The sequence below is a fragment of the Phocoena sinus genome, chromosome 6, assembly GCF_008692025.1.
Source record: "Phocoena sinus isolate mPhoSin1 chromosome 6, mPhoSin1.pri, whole genome shotgun sequence".
Taxonomy (NCBI): Eukaryota; Metazoa; Chordata; class Mammalia; order Artiodactyla; family Phocoenidae; genus Phocoena; species Phocoena sinus.
The window spans coordinates 58,845,338-58,863,782 of NC_045768.1; the positions used below are offsets into that span (position 1 = coordinate 58,845,338).

Consider the following 18,445-nt stretch of genomic DNA (forward strand, 5'->3'; position numbering starts at 1 on the left):
AGAGAATTGAAAACAATAATTGAATACCTAGGAGAGCTCATTGTTAGGCTCAAATTTATATCCTGAAAATAGTGTGAGGCTCCTCTTCTATTTTGACACTTGTCTGTAAGGAGGTAGTACCTGGAATAAAAGCCTCCTGGCAAATCCCTTTACACACTCTGGCAAAAAGACACTTCCAGTAAGTTCTCTCATATGTCTTTTGCAATGTGGAGGTGTGAGAGATGGCTATGTTCTCTAGAAGCTCTAAGGCCTAATGTGTCCTGTATTCATACAACCCGACATAACAAGCTGTGTAGAAAGAGGAATGAGAAAAGATCTGAGAAATGGTGGTGGCTTGCCCTTCTAAAAAATATTAACCCCATATCAGAAGCTGAAATTAAAGAGCAGTGTATTTCAAGTAGATGAGACCTCAATTTTCAATGCGATATATTTAGAACAATTTTTCAATCAATCCCAATGGAAAAAAAAAATAGTATGCTGGCTTTCCACTAATGCAACGCTAATCAGCACACACTACTGATCCAACAGGAGTGTGTGAGAATTAACTGAATTCTTCTGGGGCTATGATGAATCGAAATCTAAGTTAAAATGCAGAACTGAAAGAATATAGGATTACTATAAATTAGCTGATTCCTTTTATTCCTTGGAGTCAAGGAGACTTTTGTCCAAAACTATGGTAATGGTGTGCCTTGCCCTTTTTTTTTTTTTTTTTTGAGGGGCAGGAGTTATTAAAATAACAAGAGCATAAAAAACATGTCTGAAGTTCGTCATAGGCAAAATCTTAGGATTGGCCCTGCTGTAGGATTGTCTCTTGGACAGTTGGTCTTAATGTCATTGTCCAAGAGAAACAGCTTAGATCTAAAACTTGCTCTTCCTAGGCATCCATGGCTTTACTTCATTTATAAAAGTAGGTTTTCATGATTTCCTATGTATTGTTTCATGTGTATTCTCCAGTTAATAAGTCACGTAAACAGTTCCGACACCAATAATAATTGTTTATCGTTCTAATCTTATAAGTGAGAAATACTGAGGCTAGATCTTGACTTTATATTGTACCCCACGATATTCCCCATTCCTGTGTTAGAGTCTATTTCATCAGTTAATGGACTGTTACTTCTTCTGGTGCTTAAAATTATTACTTACATGCTTTATACTGGGTCTTTGTGTTTTGGGCAAACTAAGAGCTATAAAACTCAAGGCTTTAACAGATATTGTGATGAGGTGAATGATTGGTAGAACTGGGCTTCTGTGTTCTTCATGCACAGCGAGCCATAGCAAACAGCTATTCAAACAGGGAAGGGCCAGGTTTAGGCTGTCATTTTATTCACTGGGAATTGCCAGTTACAGCTTTCACTGGGAAACTTAGCCTGGACATGCAGTTTGGGCTCCCCTGTTTTTCTGTCTGAAAAACTTTGAGAATTTATCTTGAGTTCAACATGCAGGGGTAATGCCATTTTGCTTCATTTAAGCATGGGATTAACACTTTAGGGCTTCATAATAATGTTCCCCTGTGTGTTTGAATATTAACAAAAGGAGAGGAATCCTCGGAAAGATAAAGCTACTAGGTTTGAAAGAATATTCGTGATGAATAATTAACTCATACTGAGAAATGCTTTAAAACCTCGAAAGCGTGTTGAAATGTCAAAGAATACACTATCTGGGCTGTTTTGTCATGCCTGGGTTAAAATAAGTTTTTATTTCCCCTTGTTAATTTTATGAGAACTAATTGGGTCATGTGGGTCCAGTTAAAAAAAATAAACAACTCGCTTTGCATTAGCTTTTTCAGGTCAGCAGATAATTTGATTTGAAAAGATTTCTCTTGTTGAGGGGTGTTTAGAATTATAAAAATTTAATAATGAAGGCCTTAGCGCTGATGTTAAGTGAAAAAAGCAGGACCCAAAATAGTACACGAATTATTTTATTGATGTGAAATTAAGTAATCGTAAGGGGTAAGTGTGTACTTTTGTGTCACCCCACACTGGAGGGTAAGTCATATGTGCCTCTTGGAACCATACTAAGCACATGCTAAGGCTTTAGAGAAACTGACCGGGAAACCAGAACTCCAGTCTAGGGCAGCATGCTGGTAGGTTGCTCTTTGACATTTGGGCAGTCCGTTCAACTTGTCCAGACCTATGACTGCTTATCTGCTAAACAAGGGGCGTTGGACAAATTGATTCCCTCAAGTCCCTTTGAGTTCTAAAATAAGATGTCTCTCTGTGGTACTCTTAACCTTCTTGGATTCAGAAATCTCTGTGAAGATTTTAAGATAAATAGAGGCTTTGTGGCTCTCAGATTAGGTAGGAACATGCTCTGATGATCGTTCAAGCTCATTCCTATTGCTTCTACCTCTGATGTGCTGAGATGAGATTGTTTTGGTGTGATTGATACTTCAAATCTTGATTAGAACCTGGTGGTATAAAAAAATAAACAAATTCAAAAACAAGAGGAGGGGGTAGGACTAGGCTAGTACGCAGTCTATTCAGAAAAAGCAGCTTTCCTTGAATTGTGGAGGCGAGAATCAGTAAGAGGCAGCATTAGAGGGAAGGGAGAATGCCATCCAGGGCTCCAGAAGACAAACTACTACAGCATTACAGAGCTGGAGATAGACCTCCAGTTCACTGGCTGACTCTGTTCCAACTTACAGCGTGGTATCAAAACTCCAGCACTTTTGTTTCCTTTCACTCTGCAAACGCTTTGTGAAGTTTGTGTCAAAAAGAAACTGTTTTTTTAGTAAGCCAGTTTATTCCCTGTTGTAAGATGGAAGTACTCGGGATCCACTAGAGCACAAAAGCTATCTTTTATTTAGTAAATAACATCTCCACCACTTCAATCCACAAATAAAGAGAAAAACTCCAACAACAACGAATTTCCAGTTAAGACCTAGATTGTAATTTTTACAACCCACAATGCAGAAAAAACTGTTTACTTTGTTTGCTGACACTGGCAAAACTAGAGAACAGAAAATAGAAAAATGAAATCCAATAATAACTTACTAGAAAATTTATTTGATTTCAAGGGACCCAGGCCTTCTTTCTCCTTCACTTACACCATAGCAGCCACCCACAGCTGCATCAGAACTAGCAAAATGAAGGTTTCTCTTCACAACATACCAGAAAAAACTAACGCTTCTTGCAAAGACACGGTGTATTATCTGCTAAAGTTTCCCCGGATGTGACTGCAGTTTGGCAAGTGACCCTCCATGTTTCTACCGTATGTAGGACGATTTGTTTTAGAAGTGTGCGTTGCTCTGTGGGCACTGCAGCTCATCACCACAATGAGTTAATGGAAGGGATACCTTTCAAAGAGCTTGTGAACCCAGCCTCCACCCTCTCGATGTTCTCCGTCCTCTGCTCTCTGGTTTTCTATTCCTCAGCACCGCTGAGGAGGCTGGGTTATGAGAGTGGCTACAGCGAAGGATGTGGGCGATTGGATTGTCTTTGAATGCATTCTAAGATTAGCTACACGTGTTGGGGACTTATCAGCACTTCTGACAGAGGGAACTGATTTCTGGTTAGGGGGCACTTTGCCCTGAAATATAAAGCAGACTTTGGGCCACTGAAGCATGCCTTTTCAGCCAAGTCACAGAGTTTTGGTCTACTTAGCTTATGTTAATAAGGATGCAATTATTGTAGTGCTTTATTCAGCAATGAAGTAGTCAAAATGAAATGCAGAGTATGACGACAGGAGCTCTGTCTGTAGGAAACTCTCAGAGCCCCAGTCCCCTCATATATATATCCTAAAAGACAAGCAGCACTTTCATAACCTCCTTACCCAAAACCCCTGTGAGAGTCAAATGAGTCAATGCATTTGAAATATCTAAAACACCAGTGGATGCTACTTATTCTTATGTTCGATGTGATAAACAGAAATGAAATAAGCCTAGTCATTCCTAAATACTCTACTGACAAAAAGTAATTCCAAATCTGGAAGGCCCCTTCCTAATTCCTATATTAAAAAAAAATTAACGGAGAGGACAAAAATAATTATTTTTTAACTTCCCAACCATGTACAACCTGTGCCTATATTCTAAAAACAGAGCCATTCCGCAGATGACTTAGGTTTCTCTGCAGCATCAGAGTAATGAAGTGTAGATTCATTAGCACAATCTGCACAGATGTACAATACAAATGAAAAGAAAATCCCAATAACTGAGCTAGAGAAATGGAGACAAAAAGAAACTCACAGAGCTTTCTGAGTTACCCTTTGATTAGCTTCCTGGGAACAAGAGTAAAGGAAAAAACCAACACAACTGGCCATCCCTTAAAAATGCTTTTTCTCTTTACTAGGTAAGAAGCACCACAGGTGCAGGCTGAGGTAGGAGCCGGGGAATAACAGATCCCCACACCACTTGTTCTGCTACATGCAGGAAAGAGATGCCATTTAAATAGAGAGTGGCGTGGACATATATACACTACCAAATGTAAAACAGATAGCCAGTGGGAAGCAGCCGCATGGCACAGGGAGGTCAGCTCGGTGCTTTGTGACCGCCTGGAGGGGTGGGATAGGGAGGGTGGGAGGGAGGGAGACGCAAGAGGGAGGGTAAGCTGGGACAAAGTAAGAGAGTGGCATGGACATATATACACTACCAAACGTAAAACAGATAGCCAGTGGGAAGCAGCCGCATAGCACAGGGAGGTCAGCTCGGTGCTTTGTGACCACCTAGAGGGGTGGGATAGGGAGGGTGGGAGGGAGATGCAAGAGGGAGGGTAAGCTGGGACAAAGTGAGAGAGTGGCATGGACATATATACACTACCAAATGTAAAATAGATAGCCAGTGGGAAGCAGCCGCATGGCACAGGGAGGTCAGCTCGGTGCTTTGTGTCCACCTAGAGGGGTGGGATAGGGAGGGTGGGAGGGAGGGAGACGCAAGAGGGAGGGTAAGCTGGGACAAAGTGAGAGAGTGGCATGGACATATATACACTTCCAAATGTAAAATAGATAGCTAGTGGGAAGCAGGGCATAGCACAGGGAGATCAGCTCGGTGCTTTGTGACCACCTAGAGGGCTGGGATGGGGAGGGTGGGAGGGAGGCCCAAGACGGAGGGGATGTGGGGATAAATGTATATGTATAGCTGATTGACTTTGTTATAAAGCAGAAACTAACACACCATTGTAAAGCAGTTATACTCCAATAAAGATGTTAAAAAAAAAAGAATTAACTTGAAAACTGAAAATGTTAGAGAAATTGAGCTAACTCAGCACTTGATGTTCTGAACAATGTGAGAAAAATGAACTCAACCAATAATGGGATGAGATTTAGCCTTTTTTTTTTTTTTTTAAGATGAGGCATGTATTCTAACCAACTTCCTTCAGTAGTTTAAATAGAATTTCAAGAGCAAAATAAAACAAACAACAGGTGCCCACAGATTAGTCATTAGTGTCTGGGATTGGGGGAGAGAGGAAAGAGAAAGAGAGAGAGAATGAGAGAATGAACCAAGAGGGAGGAAAAGGAATCATATTTATTGAGTCAATGTGGGAAATATGATGACAGCTATTCTTTACTGAGGAAAACAATTTTAATTCTTTAATGTTAGTGCTTCATATGGAACATTTATATTCACTATAATGTAATTAAACGCTTATTAGAAAATGTTGGCTAGATGGTATTAACTGATTTTCCTGTGTTTGTTTTTGTTTGTTTTTACTTATTGAAAATATATCAGGTTATTAGATATGGCCTGTTAAAAAAAAAAAGATAACTCACAGCATGGATAAGATGTGAAACTGGAGAATGTTACCATGTGCTGACCGCTGTTTTAAACAAATCGGTAGAGATTTACCTTTCAACACTATACAGAAGAAGCTAAGACAGGACCTAAACGTAGAGCACAAGTGTAGTGGCTGATGGTGAACCGATAGTACAGGGGAGTATCAGTAGTTTCTTCTCTTTACTTTTTAAATTTAGATTGATCTTAGGGGCAGTGATTCTGTGAGCTGCTTCCTCATTTTAAAGGTGCTAAATTGTGCATCTCACAGATAATGAAGTTGTTGTAACATCATCTATGTTATTTACAGTTGGAGTTGTCTTGAGTTGCTCCTATTACATAAATCAAACAGCAGATGATACATTTTGGATTTCCATTTAAAAGAACACATTCTTCCTCTTGCTGAAATTTGTAATGCTACTATAGGTCTCGTTTCCATGTATCAAGCACCAAGATTTTCTTCTGCTCCACAGACTACTGCAAATATATGCAGCTTTCTCATTTGGATATTATTAATTTTCCCATAGATCATATACAAAAGAAATTCCATCTGTGGGTAAAAGGACCTATCAATAGTAGTAACACAATTCATAACAGCAATGATAACTTTAATAGTTCCCAATATTTATTAGGCATTTTCTTTGTGCCAAACACTCATCTAAAGGCTTTACATGCATCAATTCATTAAATCCTCCTAATAATTCCAGGAAGCAGGTATAACTATTAATTCTATTGCACAGATGAGGAAACCAAGGCACAGTAACTTGTCCAAACAATCTCTTCAGAAGCAAGATGATTTAATAGGAAAGTAGTTCTTGAAAGATACACAGGCCCTTGTAGGAAGGTACCTCTTCATTATAGAGATGAAGTGAATAAACATATTTATGGTTTGAAACTAAATATATTCCCCCAAAACTAGAAAAAAATAAAACAAACCCATATTTTACTAAGCTGCCTTTATCAGATTAACAAGCACTGGTGTTAAAAAATGCATATGGCATGAAGCGCTTTATTCGTTGTCATTTCTAACTCTTTTAGATAAAACCATTTGAACCTGGCGCAGTAGGAGAGACACATACCAGCCAATAATTCTATTTGAGTAAACCCTCTGGATTAAATGTGTGGGGTTTTTTTTTCCCCTCAAAAGAGTAATCTCTTAATGTCCAAGATTTAATATTTATCTATGATCCCTGGATTTAGAATCAACCTTCAGAATTTTCGGAATAGCAGGAAGGATCTTATACATTCTCATTTTAGGAAGAACCAGAACAAAAGACCCAAAGTCAGGGGCCCTTAAACTGGAGAATGGGCTTGCAAAGAGATTGTATGTCTGTGAACTCTATGATATTAGTATGCAGATAAAGTGTGTAGGTGCCTTTTCTTTGCAAGTGGGATTTAAAATGTTCATCAGATTCTCAGAAGGAACAAGCTCCCCCCAAAGGGTTAACTGAACTAAGTTACATGCCCAAGGTCACATAGCTGCTAAAACTGGGATTTAGTTTCTGTCTTCTTATTTCGTATTCTTCCTAAGATACCTCAAAAAGTAATATTAAACAAATAAAAAAAAATCCACCAGAAAGCCATTTATATATCGCTTGTTCTTTGGAAAAATTCACTTTGACGGAAGTCTAAGAACACAGTTGAAGACCTCTGGCTCTAAGATTTCTATCGTAAGTGTTTCACAATGTATATTTCAAAATTCCTAGACAGTCATCCCAGCCAAAAAGGCAGTTTTTGAATTAGGTTGATATGTATAGGCTCGGCCAGTATGATTCAAAGGTGGCTACAGTCTTAAGTGACCTATTGGAGAGGAGAGGCTTCTTGAGTCCAACTGACTCATGTTAAAATTTGCGTCTGCCAGTAACTAGCTAATGATTATAAACAAGTTACTTGACTTTTTAAAGTTTAACAGTTTCCTTGTCTATTAAATTGGATGATAACAACTAGCATTTGAGGTTGTTCTGAACACTATAAATAACAACTATACATGATTTTATACACTGTGTATAAAAATCTATGACATGATGCCCAACACATGGTAAATACCAAGACAGTCATGTCTATCGTAACGTCTTGTCTTTGTTGTCGAATTTAAAAGGAGGGTTTTAAATTTTGCTCTATATTTAGGCCTGGCCAACGATTTTAAAAAGTTCCATGTCAACATGACTTTTAAAGTGAAATGTTAATTATAATCCTACTAATAGAAATGTAGTACTGGCAGCAGTGAAGAGTAATTCTATTTTACAAACAAAACCAAACAAAACTTTTTTTTATCTAGGACTGTAATAGTTAGATTGAATTTTTGATAGTTACAAGGCAGTACAATTAATAATCTACCACTAATTGATATTCCTGAGTTTATAAGAAGTTGAAGATATATAAAAAGATATTTGCGCTAAGTAGATCACCTGTGAGGGACAGATGTAATGTTCTGCAATTGTAGGACTCTGATGCTTTTGGGTCACTGATGATTCCCCCTTTCGTGTCACTGCCTCAGAAAAGTTAGGCCATAAAGAGGGAAATGAAATATTTAATGTGAAGTTCGTGTTATCCATGATACCAAATGATAAAATGGACTTTTTAGGTAAAAAGGCAAGGCTGGGTGTTCGGATCCATGCTAAGCTACTTAGTTACAGTCACGTCCTGTATCAGTAGGAAAGCAGTGTGAGTGATGTGGGCCTATGGAAGCCTGGATTGAGGAATCAGAAGAGCTCAATTCTAATTTAAGCTATATTAATTGTTCACCTTTTACACTGAGACAGTCAGGGCTGATTCTCTGTTTGAGCTCCAGTTTTCTCATCTCTAAACATGGACACCTATCTGTATCAAAATATTTATAGTGTTGCTTCATCAGACTGTTGTGAGTACAGTAAATAAGACAGTTGATATGAAAACTACATAGAGCTAACTCGTATTAGAGAACTCAAAAGTAAAAGACATTAGCGCTGGGGAAATTGATACTCAGAGAAGTCAAGGTTACATTACTTAGTGACAGAGCTGTGACCCAAACTTGCTTTTCATCTTTTGGTTTGTCCATTTCTCTCTTTGTACTTTAATAAAAGTATACTTTCTGGACAACTTTGGCATCTGTAAGATTAAGCATATTATTTTATTCACATATAAATATTAGTTTCCTTTTAGTCTTCTTTGACAACATTTATCTTAAATCATTAAAATAAATCCCATCATCCCTCTTTTTCAGGAATTACTATTCTCTCTTAAGAACTGCTTAAACATGTTGGGATCCCAACAGTAACTGCATTGGTCAAAAATTCAATTGTATTTTCATACTGCTTACTCTCTAATTCAACAATTGTGAGCATTTTGTAATTAGGACTCTCTTGAATTTATTCTGCATTTTCCCCAGCATACATAAAATAATTGTCATTCGGAAACACGTCATGAAGTGTCACTATTTTCAAGGGGTTCAGTAAGCACGTTGGTGCCCATACGCAATTCCTGATTCTTTTAAGTTTTTCCCTTGTCATCTTTCAGTGGAAGTATGTTAAAAGTTTTGCTCTATTAAACCAAGATAAAGACAACAGGAGTCACTGTGGCAACACCCAGTTTTTTCTTTAATGCCATCAGATCACTCTGCAAAGTAATATGAAGAGAGTGATCAGACCACTGAGAGAAGGACGACAACAAAAACGCCCCAAATAAAACATTTAACCACAGTCATGTAAGTTATCACCACGGGTAGAACGTAAAACAAGCACGTTACATTTTATAAATTGTGCATGAAGTCACTTAACATTTTAATACACTTTAAAAATCTGGCTCTGTGTTATCAAAGCTCCCTTTATAGGAGAAGCCTCAGTTAGTGCTTCTGTGGTTCCAGTTGCTGGTATTTTTTCTGTGCTTAAGATATAGGATGATTGCTTTTCCCCTTAAATATCTGCTGGCTAGGGCTTAGTCAAAGATAAAATGCTGTTCATGGTTGTAATCTAGATTAAAGCTTTCTGTATAGCCCATAAACTTCAATTAAATGCTTCTAACCTTTTGCATAACACTTAAAATTGAAAAAACTTTTGGTTTCTAGGTCATCTCTAGATTTAGGGTGTATTTGTGGGCACAGAGCTATAAAAAGGCAGGTTTTAGTGTGATTCAACTGCTTTGGCTCTTATACTGTAAAAATAGCATAGGAATGAAATGTACATAGTTTCCAACTATCATAATAAAGGTACAAGGAGGAAGATTCTTTGTCCTTCGACATACTTTACTGTTAAGATGGTGGAAAATAACAGGTTAAGGAAAATAATGACAAAGCGTCCTTCGACATACTTTACTGTTAAGATGGTGGAAAATAACAGGTTAAGGAAAATAATGAGAAAGCAGGGAAAAGTACACGGAAGTGGTAGTACCGAATGACCTAATTCTGAGTGGAAACGATGCTACAATACAGCAAAGGCAGAATGACAAGTTCTCTAGCCAAGATCATGCCAACTGGGTTCTCAATTTACATTCACTTATTTTATTTTTATAATTTACCTTGCTTCACTCATGACAAAAAAGATTTCTCTCCTCTATGTGTGACTTGGTTTACTTTCTTATTTACTATGGATATGATTTAAGAGACTTGAGACAAGAAATTGCTACTATAGTTTTTTACATTTTAAGATGGGAGATAGGTAAAATGTAAACCCTATATGCTAATCATCCACATATACCATTTACAGTTTTTAAACAGGACCTCAAAAGAAGCAACTACCTATTTGACACTATCCTGCTTGAACTAGCATTGGGGGAACTCTGATAAAACTGATCAATTTTTTCAATATGGAAAAAAGTTAACTCCTGAACACCTAGCATCTTGAATTGGCTCAAACATGAACTGCATTATGAAATCTTTCATCCAGGGTAGAAGCAAGAAGGTAATGAGGAATGCCCTTGTGTTACATGGAGTCAAGGATATTGTGTGCTCAAGGATTGGTATATTTGTATGAGAAAGAAAAAGTGAGAACAAGCAGCGCCTAAATCTTGTTTTTTTTTTTTTTGCGTTACGCGGGCCTCTCACTGTTGTGGCCTCTCCCGTTGCGGAGCACAGGCTCCGGATGCGCAGGCCCAGCGGCCATGGCTCACGGGCCCAGCCGCTCTGCGGCGTGTGGGATCTTCCCGGACCAGGGCACGAACCTGCGTCCCCTGCATCAGCAGGCGGACTCTCAGCCACTGCGCCACCAGGGAAGCCCCAGCGCCTAAATCTTAAGTAACTATTTTCATAGATGGCTGAACACCTAGTTAAAACTATATTTTCACGCACATATTTAAACCCATGAAAATAAAGGTATAAATAACATCTGCATTTCCTTACCTTCTATTGCTGAGAGGAGAACTCGGGAATGATCATATGCAATTACATTTGCATATCTGTTCTTTGGTTTGTTTACTTCCAAGTTTGAATGTTCCCATGTGAACTGCTGGCCAGGGTCAATTGACTTTAAAAGAAAAACAGCACACATACATAAAATCAATACTGAATAACATCAGATTATAGGCATTTATCACAAGTAACAAACGATTTAAAAAGGAAATTCTGAAGCTACACTTCATCAAGACGACCCTAGCTGTGAAGCTGAACACTAATATAACCAGCATAAGATGAAATGATTAATCATAGGAAAAACCAGTGATAGTCACCAACACTGATTCAAATGGAAAAAAGAAATCAATATAGGTGTTCTGTTAATAGTGGAGAGGCAGGTTGTTGTTTTTTTTTTTTAATTTTTCCATTTCCTTCTCTGCCGCTGTAGTTTCCAAGTGATCTTGGTTCAGTATTCCTTCCAGTTCTCTAGTTCTGTGAACATTATTTTATCTCGCTTACCCTTTCCTATGTGGACCTAACCTTGTTCTTTAAGTTGACTGATCATTCACTGGATTCACTAGGCACAGGCTCTTCTTTCTTCACCTGCAGGCTTACATCTTGAGGGCAACTTAAAATTTTGTCTGTTTCTCGGAAACATACTATGACCACTATCACAAGGCAATTTGTACAATTCAAACAGTTAAGAATAACAGTAAAGAAGGGAGGCCAGTTCAATCAAATAATCTTCTTAGAATATTAATTTATAATCTAATGCAGATAGGATCTAATCGCTTCTTAAGTTATCATTATGTGTTATCGTGTTTACAAAGTTTGCTTTTTATTCTTTATTTTAAACTTACTTTTTCTGATTTTTAATGTCTTTCCTGGATGCCTTAGTTCAACCAAAGTTGTTCAATAATCTAAAATAAATATTTCACAGATATAAAATAATATATAAAGTTCTTTGTGGTTAAAGCAGAACCATTATTTTGAGACTGAATTCAGGCTTTGATATAAAACTTTGGGGAACTTTTTAATGTCCTGCAATGTTATGGAAATCAAAATACTTTTTCTTTCATCATAGCATACTGACATTTTTTTAAGACATAATTTCATGGTATATGGAAATATGAGTTCAGTAATTATAGAAACATGGTTTTCAATGATCAAAATCAAGTTTTCAGACATAATGATAAATTCGGTTTATATACAGATGAAATTCTTTAAAAAGTAAAAACACTTTGTTATGTTCATAAAATTTTTAAGTTATTTTTGATACTGGATATTTTCCACGCTTTTATGTGGATATGTAGAACTTGAAATTAAAATATATCCAACAGCTGTTACAATATTAAGGATGCACACATTTGTGTTAAAATGGATAGAGTTCAGCACGGCAATAAAACTCACAAGTGTAATGAGTCAAGCCTATTAACAGTCATGAATCAGCCTCCAAACACACAAAAATTCTCGGCAGTACAGATCGCAGCTTCTAATTTACTAAGGACTATAAAACCCTTTTTCCTTTCTTAGCCTATGCTAATCTGTGTATAAACTAGTCAATCATTGAACTGTACTCAGCAAAATAATTATCCACGTCTTAGAGTCTAAAGAATAATGTAATTAGGGGTCTTTCTAGTTTGCTTTTCCGGGGAAGCTCATCACCTCCTCTGCAGAATGTACTCCTCTCCAAGTATGCCATGAGCTAAAGGGAGCTGCAGCATTCGGATGCCTGGGTGGCAGCGCTCAAGGCAACCTTGAGCCTTCTCCACACAAAGCAGCTCCATTCAGTGACCAAGGCTGCCTTAAAAAATTCTCAAATCCGTCCCAGATCTATCATTCCCTCAATCCCAGTCCTTCAGTATCTGATGTCTGATTGGAATCCCTTCTCTAAACTCTCACTCCAATCCATTCTTCATACCCAAGTAGACATTCTAAAGCACAGCCCTGGATAGGTTAGGACCCTGTTTAAGAACTTCCACTGGCTCTGGGTGACCTTCAGCTTAAATTCTGGAGTCCTTAGCCACCATCCTACCTAGACACCATCAGTCGTCTTTGCATCTACAAAGGCCTCAATAAATGGTTTAACAAATGTTTTTTAAATGAATTGAACTGATGAATAACTGTTGCTGAGAAAAGTTCATAAAGAGAAATCATGGAGTTAATTCCTTCTTTTAACATGGGAGTTAGAGAACGGACTATGGAAACTGCAATGTGCAGTGCATTGCTAGTTTACTACTTTAACATTCATTATCATATGGCTTAGTAATTAAGTACCTGATCCTGAAAGTACAACTACCACTGATAATCCACTTTACACTGATGAGCATTACTGAGTACATAAGCTTCCTACACATCATTCTCTAAAATATCCCAAGAAGCTCCTAAGCTCACTGATACACAGTCACTCCTTTGGTGGAAGACCTTACTCCCTCTGATGGCCTTGTTCCTCGGATTACGATCACTCATATGTGTAAATGGCATGCATTTAATTAGACTAATGAAACTGCATCTACCAACTCAAAGACACTGTGAACTCATGTTCATTTCCACTCTTGCCACATATTTGCAGCCGTCTGCATGCTGTATTTGATACCTACATAGAGGAGTTTAAAAACCAGTAATGGAAACATAAGCTTGTATATCACATATGTTAATATGTTTAGGCTTAAAATGTGACCCAAGAGATAAAGACCTGTAGGTAATCGGATCATGATAATAGCTGCCAGGTCATTATGCTTTACATGCAGTATCCTGTTTAATTTTCACAAATGTCATGAGGTAGGTATTGTTGTTTTCTCCATTTCGTAGACAAGGAAACTGAAGTAAAGAAAGACTAATTCAATAAATTTTACTGAGGGACTTCTCTGTGGCAGGCATTTTGGTGGTTAAGTAATTTGCTCATACAGCTAGATTCATACATTTACCCTCAAACCCAGGTTTGGGCGATTTCAAAGCTCACTGATGATTAACAGCTGGTAATTACTAAGCCACGGTGCTACTTCGCTATCCAGAAAGCCATTGCAAAGTGAAGAAGCCCAACCTATGAAACAGACTTCAACATAACTATCCTTTATCCCATCAGTCCAAATGATATTTCTTTCCAACTGATCATCCTGTGTGTATGACCAGGCCACCCAAGATGGCTGTTCTCTTGCTCTCTGTACTTCCCCTGCTCGACCACTGTCTGCTTCACCTACACCCTACTCACAGGACTGACCTTCCTACATACTTGCCCCAGGCCCCAGCTAGTGATGGTTCTACTCTTTAGATCAGAACATCTCCACCTGATAGCTTATCAAAGGGGCGGTGAGGGGCGTGCCCCTCTGCTAGTTTCCCTGGTAACCAACAAAGACAACCTGAAGTCAATTCCCCACTTAAGTGGTAACCTCCCCTCCCCGCGTCACGAAGGCTGCCGCCCTGTTCTGCCCGCTGCTGTCTGCTGTCTGATCTCGGTGGGATGTCGCTCCAGGACCTCGCTTCTGACCTGTAAGCTCCCCCATTTATAAATCCAGTGACGTCTCTGTCGCTGACTCCGGGCTCTTTCTTCAGTCCTGAAGCTGGGCAAGCACAGGCCTGGCAGGCCCACGGGGGTGCAGCCCAGCAACTGGCGGAGTGGCCAGGAGACTGAGGAAACTCCCGTGAGCGCCGAGATGTCGGGAAGGAAGGACGGGGAATGGCAAGTTGTAGGGGCCGTCCACTGTCAAGTGGGGCCTGAAAGTTACGGCTGTGATCCCGGGGTGGCCGGCCACTCATGTGGGACCCAAAAGCTGTGGGGATGATCCTGAAAGTTGCGGCAGAAGTCCCCGGGGGGGCCGTCCACTAGTATGCGGGGGCCCGGCAGTGGCTGCCTTGATGAATGGGGCCCACCGAGAGAGTTCACAGAACTCTCACAGACACCCCAAGGCCCTTGTGGAGATACTGGCCTCCGTTAGAGTGGGAAAACAGTGGCCGCAGCTCGGGGCTGGCTGTTGGTTTTTGTATTAAGAAAGGCAAAGAGGCTGAGCTGACAGCTGAGGCGAAGGTTAACTTAAATGTTGATTCATGTTCCTCTGAAAGTGAGCCATGTGAATGTGAGTGAATGATATGTATTACTGTCTATCACTGGTATTTGTTTAAAGTGAATTGGCTATTTAGAAACTGAAAGAAAATCCCTGAAAATGTCCAAGATGGGACTCTTTTGACATTCTAAAACTGTTTTTTTGCATATGCCCTAAGAAGAAGTTAGCTTTCTAGAGGGAATTGGTATTTCTCTTGTGCCTTTGAGATGTAAATGATCTACCTGGGTTCTCAGGAACTTTAATCATCTGGTCTCTGAGAGTGAAGAAAAAATAACAAAGAGGCCTTTTTAAACTCTAGCAGGAAAACTGTGAAATCTCTTTGTTTGTATAGATACATGTCTATGTGTACCTTGGAAATATGTCTCTGCGTCTAAATGGCATGGCCAAGATTGGTTTGTGGATGAGCTGTTTAATTGGATTAAGAGAAACTAAGTGCTTATATAAATTCATTGATATCTCTGTGGCTGACTCTGGGCTCCTTCTTCGGTCTTGGAGCTGGGCAAGTACAGGCCTTGTAGGCCTAAGGGGTGCAGCCCAACACTGTGTCATTCTGGGGCAATTACATAAGAAATCAAGATTTAAAAATGAGGTTGGCTTCACATGGATGATAAAGCAGATGGGATGCAGCTTGCATTTATACTCGTTTTACAAGGATCAAACAAACATTGATTAAATAATGCTGACTTGTCTTTGTGCAACACATATCCATCCATCTGTATCTATCTGTCTGACTGAATGTTTAACAACACACAGCATAGGTCATTATTTTGGAGCTTGTCAGAATGCTGAGAGCAGTAAACTCAGTAAGGAAGAATAACTACTGAAAGTAGATGAGGTATAAGAAGATCTTTTAGATAAAAACAAACTGGTTGAGGAAAATCAACTTTCAATTATCCATGTTAATGAGGCAAAGATATCATGGATCAATAAGACCCTAATATTCAAAACCCAATGTTTAGGCTTTTCTTAGTGCTAATGAAGACACTGTTGCTTTGCTTCTTTGTTTTCTGGCTTCTCTTGTTGAGAGATTTTTTTTTTTTTTTCCGGTACGCGGGCCTCTCACCGCTGTGGCCTCTCCCGCCGCGGAGCACAGGCTCCGGACGCGCAGGCCCAGCGGCCATGGCTCACGGGCACAGCCACTCCACGGCATGTGGGATCTTCCCGGACCGGGGCACGAACCCATGTCCCCCGCATCGGCAGGCGGACTCTCAACCACTGCGCCACCAGGGAAGCCCCAGAAGTTGATTTTTAGTTTAACCTTATAATTTTGGCCAGCCCATCTTAACCATGCATCTTCCTACTGTAAGATTAAGCTGAGTCCACCCCAATATTATTCAAAGCAATTTGAAATAAGCACCCTTTTCCTAGTGGATTCAATCATTTCTTGCTGTTAGTATTTGGTTTTCCTGAGCTTGACTCTCAGATTATCTCCGCTCATCCTTCTGTGTCTGTTTATCCAAACAACATTCAGTTGGGATCTACCTCCTTCTTGTCACTCAATTCAAAGTTCGACCCTCTTGAGCCAGAATCCTAACCAGGTCCTCTTCAGCCTCCCCTGAGAATTTTGCAAGTTGGAAATGAAGTAAAGTAGACTTATTCAACCAAAAGTTGATTAATAGACTTTTTAAGAATTTACATGAAATGTGGATGTTACATTGTCACAGAATTTATAAACAAGAATGCTATTTCATAATATTAACTTTTGTTTCTCCAATCAACAATGCCCTTGAAGATGTGCCAGATGAACCCTATGTAGTATCTAAAACCTTACCAAGATGCCATACCATTCTGCACACCCTCCCTACCTGCACACTTGACACATGACACACTCCCCTTTCTCCTCCCAATAGCTTTTTTTTTTTTTTTTTTTTTTTTGCGATACGCGGGCCTCTCACTGCTGTGGCCTCTCCCGTTGTGGAGCACAGGCTCCGGACGCGCAGGCTCAGCGGCCATGGCTCACGGGCCCAGCCGCTGCCGCGGCATGTGGGATCTTCCCGGACCGGGACACGAACCCATGTCCCTTGCATCGGCAGGCGGACTCCCAACCACTGCGCCACCAGGGAAGCCCCTCCCAATAGCTTTTGACGGAATCACTCTAATGCTAACGCATCTTCAACTCCCTGGCTTAGCCTTACTGAGAAAAAGTGACAAAATGAAAGGAAGATCCCCCTGTAACTTAAAGAAGAAAGGGAAGGCCCTAGCTAAATACTTGCTAATATCAAGTATTTTGCATTTATGTACTCTTTCACTTGATGGTCTGAAAGTTCTAAGTTTTTCTTTAATCAACTGTAACTTTGCCTTAAAATAGGTAAGAAGAAAAAAATAGGTAAGTGGAAATAAAAGCTACGTTTTAAGTTATGGATTTACAATTTTGCCCTGTATTCTTGATAAAAAGCTAGAATTAAAATGTAAGTATTTTATATAACTAACACTTACGTAACATTTAACTTCTCATTTACATTTCTTTGTGCTTCACATATCTTAAGCCATTTTATCTTCACACAGACCCTGGAATTAGTTACCATTATTATCGTAATTCTGTAGATGAGGAAACTGAGGTGCAGAGAAGTTAAATTACCTTCTGAGTCAGACAGCTACTAGGTAGAGAAGCTAGATTTGGGGCAGAGGTATTCTGTACCCTACACCCCTCCCCTGCCCCCATCTGAGTGACTAGCCACGGTGCTATGCTTCCTGTCTGGCCAAGTTTGAGAAGATCCCTTGACTGTTTCACACATGCCTTTCAGTTGTTCTCCTGAAACACAGTGGGAAAGCTAGGAACAAAAATCTCTATAGTACTTCTGATCTATATTTACAATTCTAAATTCAAAACAAAAAAGGGCTCATGAGTTTGCACATCAGATTACAGTCATTGAGTAAAATTACATCTTGATATGAGAGTGACCTTTTTTGACAAAGCTGAAGTCATCATCTTACAGCAAAGCCCTTTAAATATGGTTTAAAATTTCAACTTCTCTATCCAGAAGAAAAATATTATTCCCATGTGCAAAACACCATACAAGTTGCTCTGTCTTCCTCTTCTCACTCCACCAGTAGAAAACCTCAAAAAATTCCCTTTAGAAACTCATCAAAGAGAAACCACAACAAAGATATATCCTGTTTTTGTGTGTTTTAAAACAACTAACAAGATTTAATTATACAGAAGTAACAGAGCAGCTACTTGACTAACCAACCTATGGGTCAGACTAAGCATCCTTTATACAGAGAATTGAACTTTCATTGACCCTAACCTCCAGAAAAATACTATCTTTCCACATAGTTCCCCATCAGTAGGCCCATTTGGTCCTCAGTGTGGTTTGCCCCTAGATATTCTCAAGTCCTTTCTGAGGTTTAGAAGAGCAATCTGCCATTGACTGTATA

General features: G+C 39.3%; 1 protein-coding gene across 1 annotated transcript in view; it reads right to left on the reverse strand.

Moving 5' to 3' along the window:
* Positions 1 to 18,445, reverse strand: part of PTPRD (protein tyrosine phosphatase receptor type D) — a 527,692-nt gene that overhangs the window by 62,444 nt on the left and 446,803 nt on the right. Inside the window, 1 exon segment of the mRNA XM_032635461.1 lies at positions 11,016 to 11,139. Coding sequence (XP_032491352.1) covers positions 11,016 to 11,139 — 124 coding nt within the window.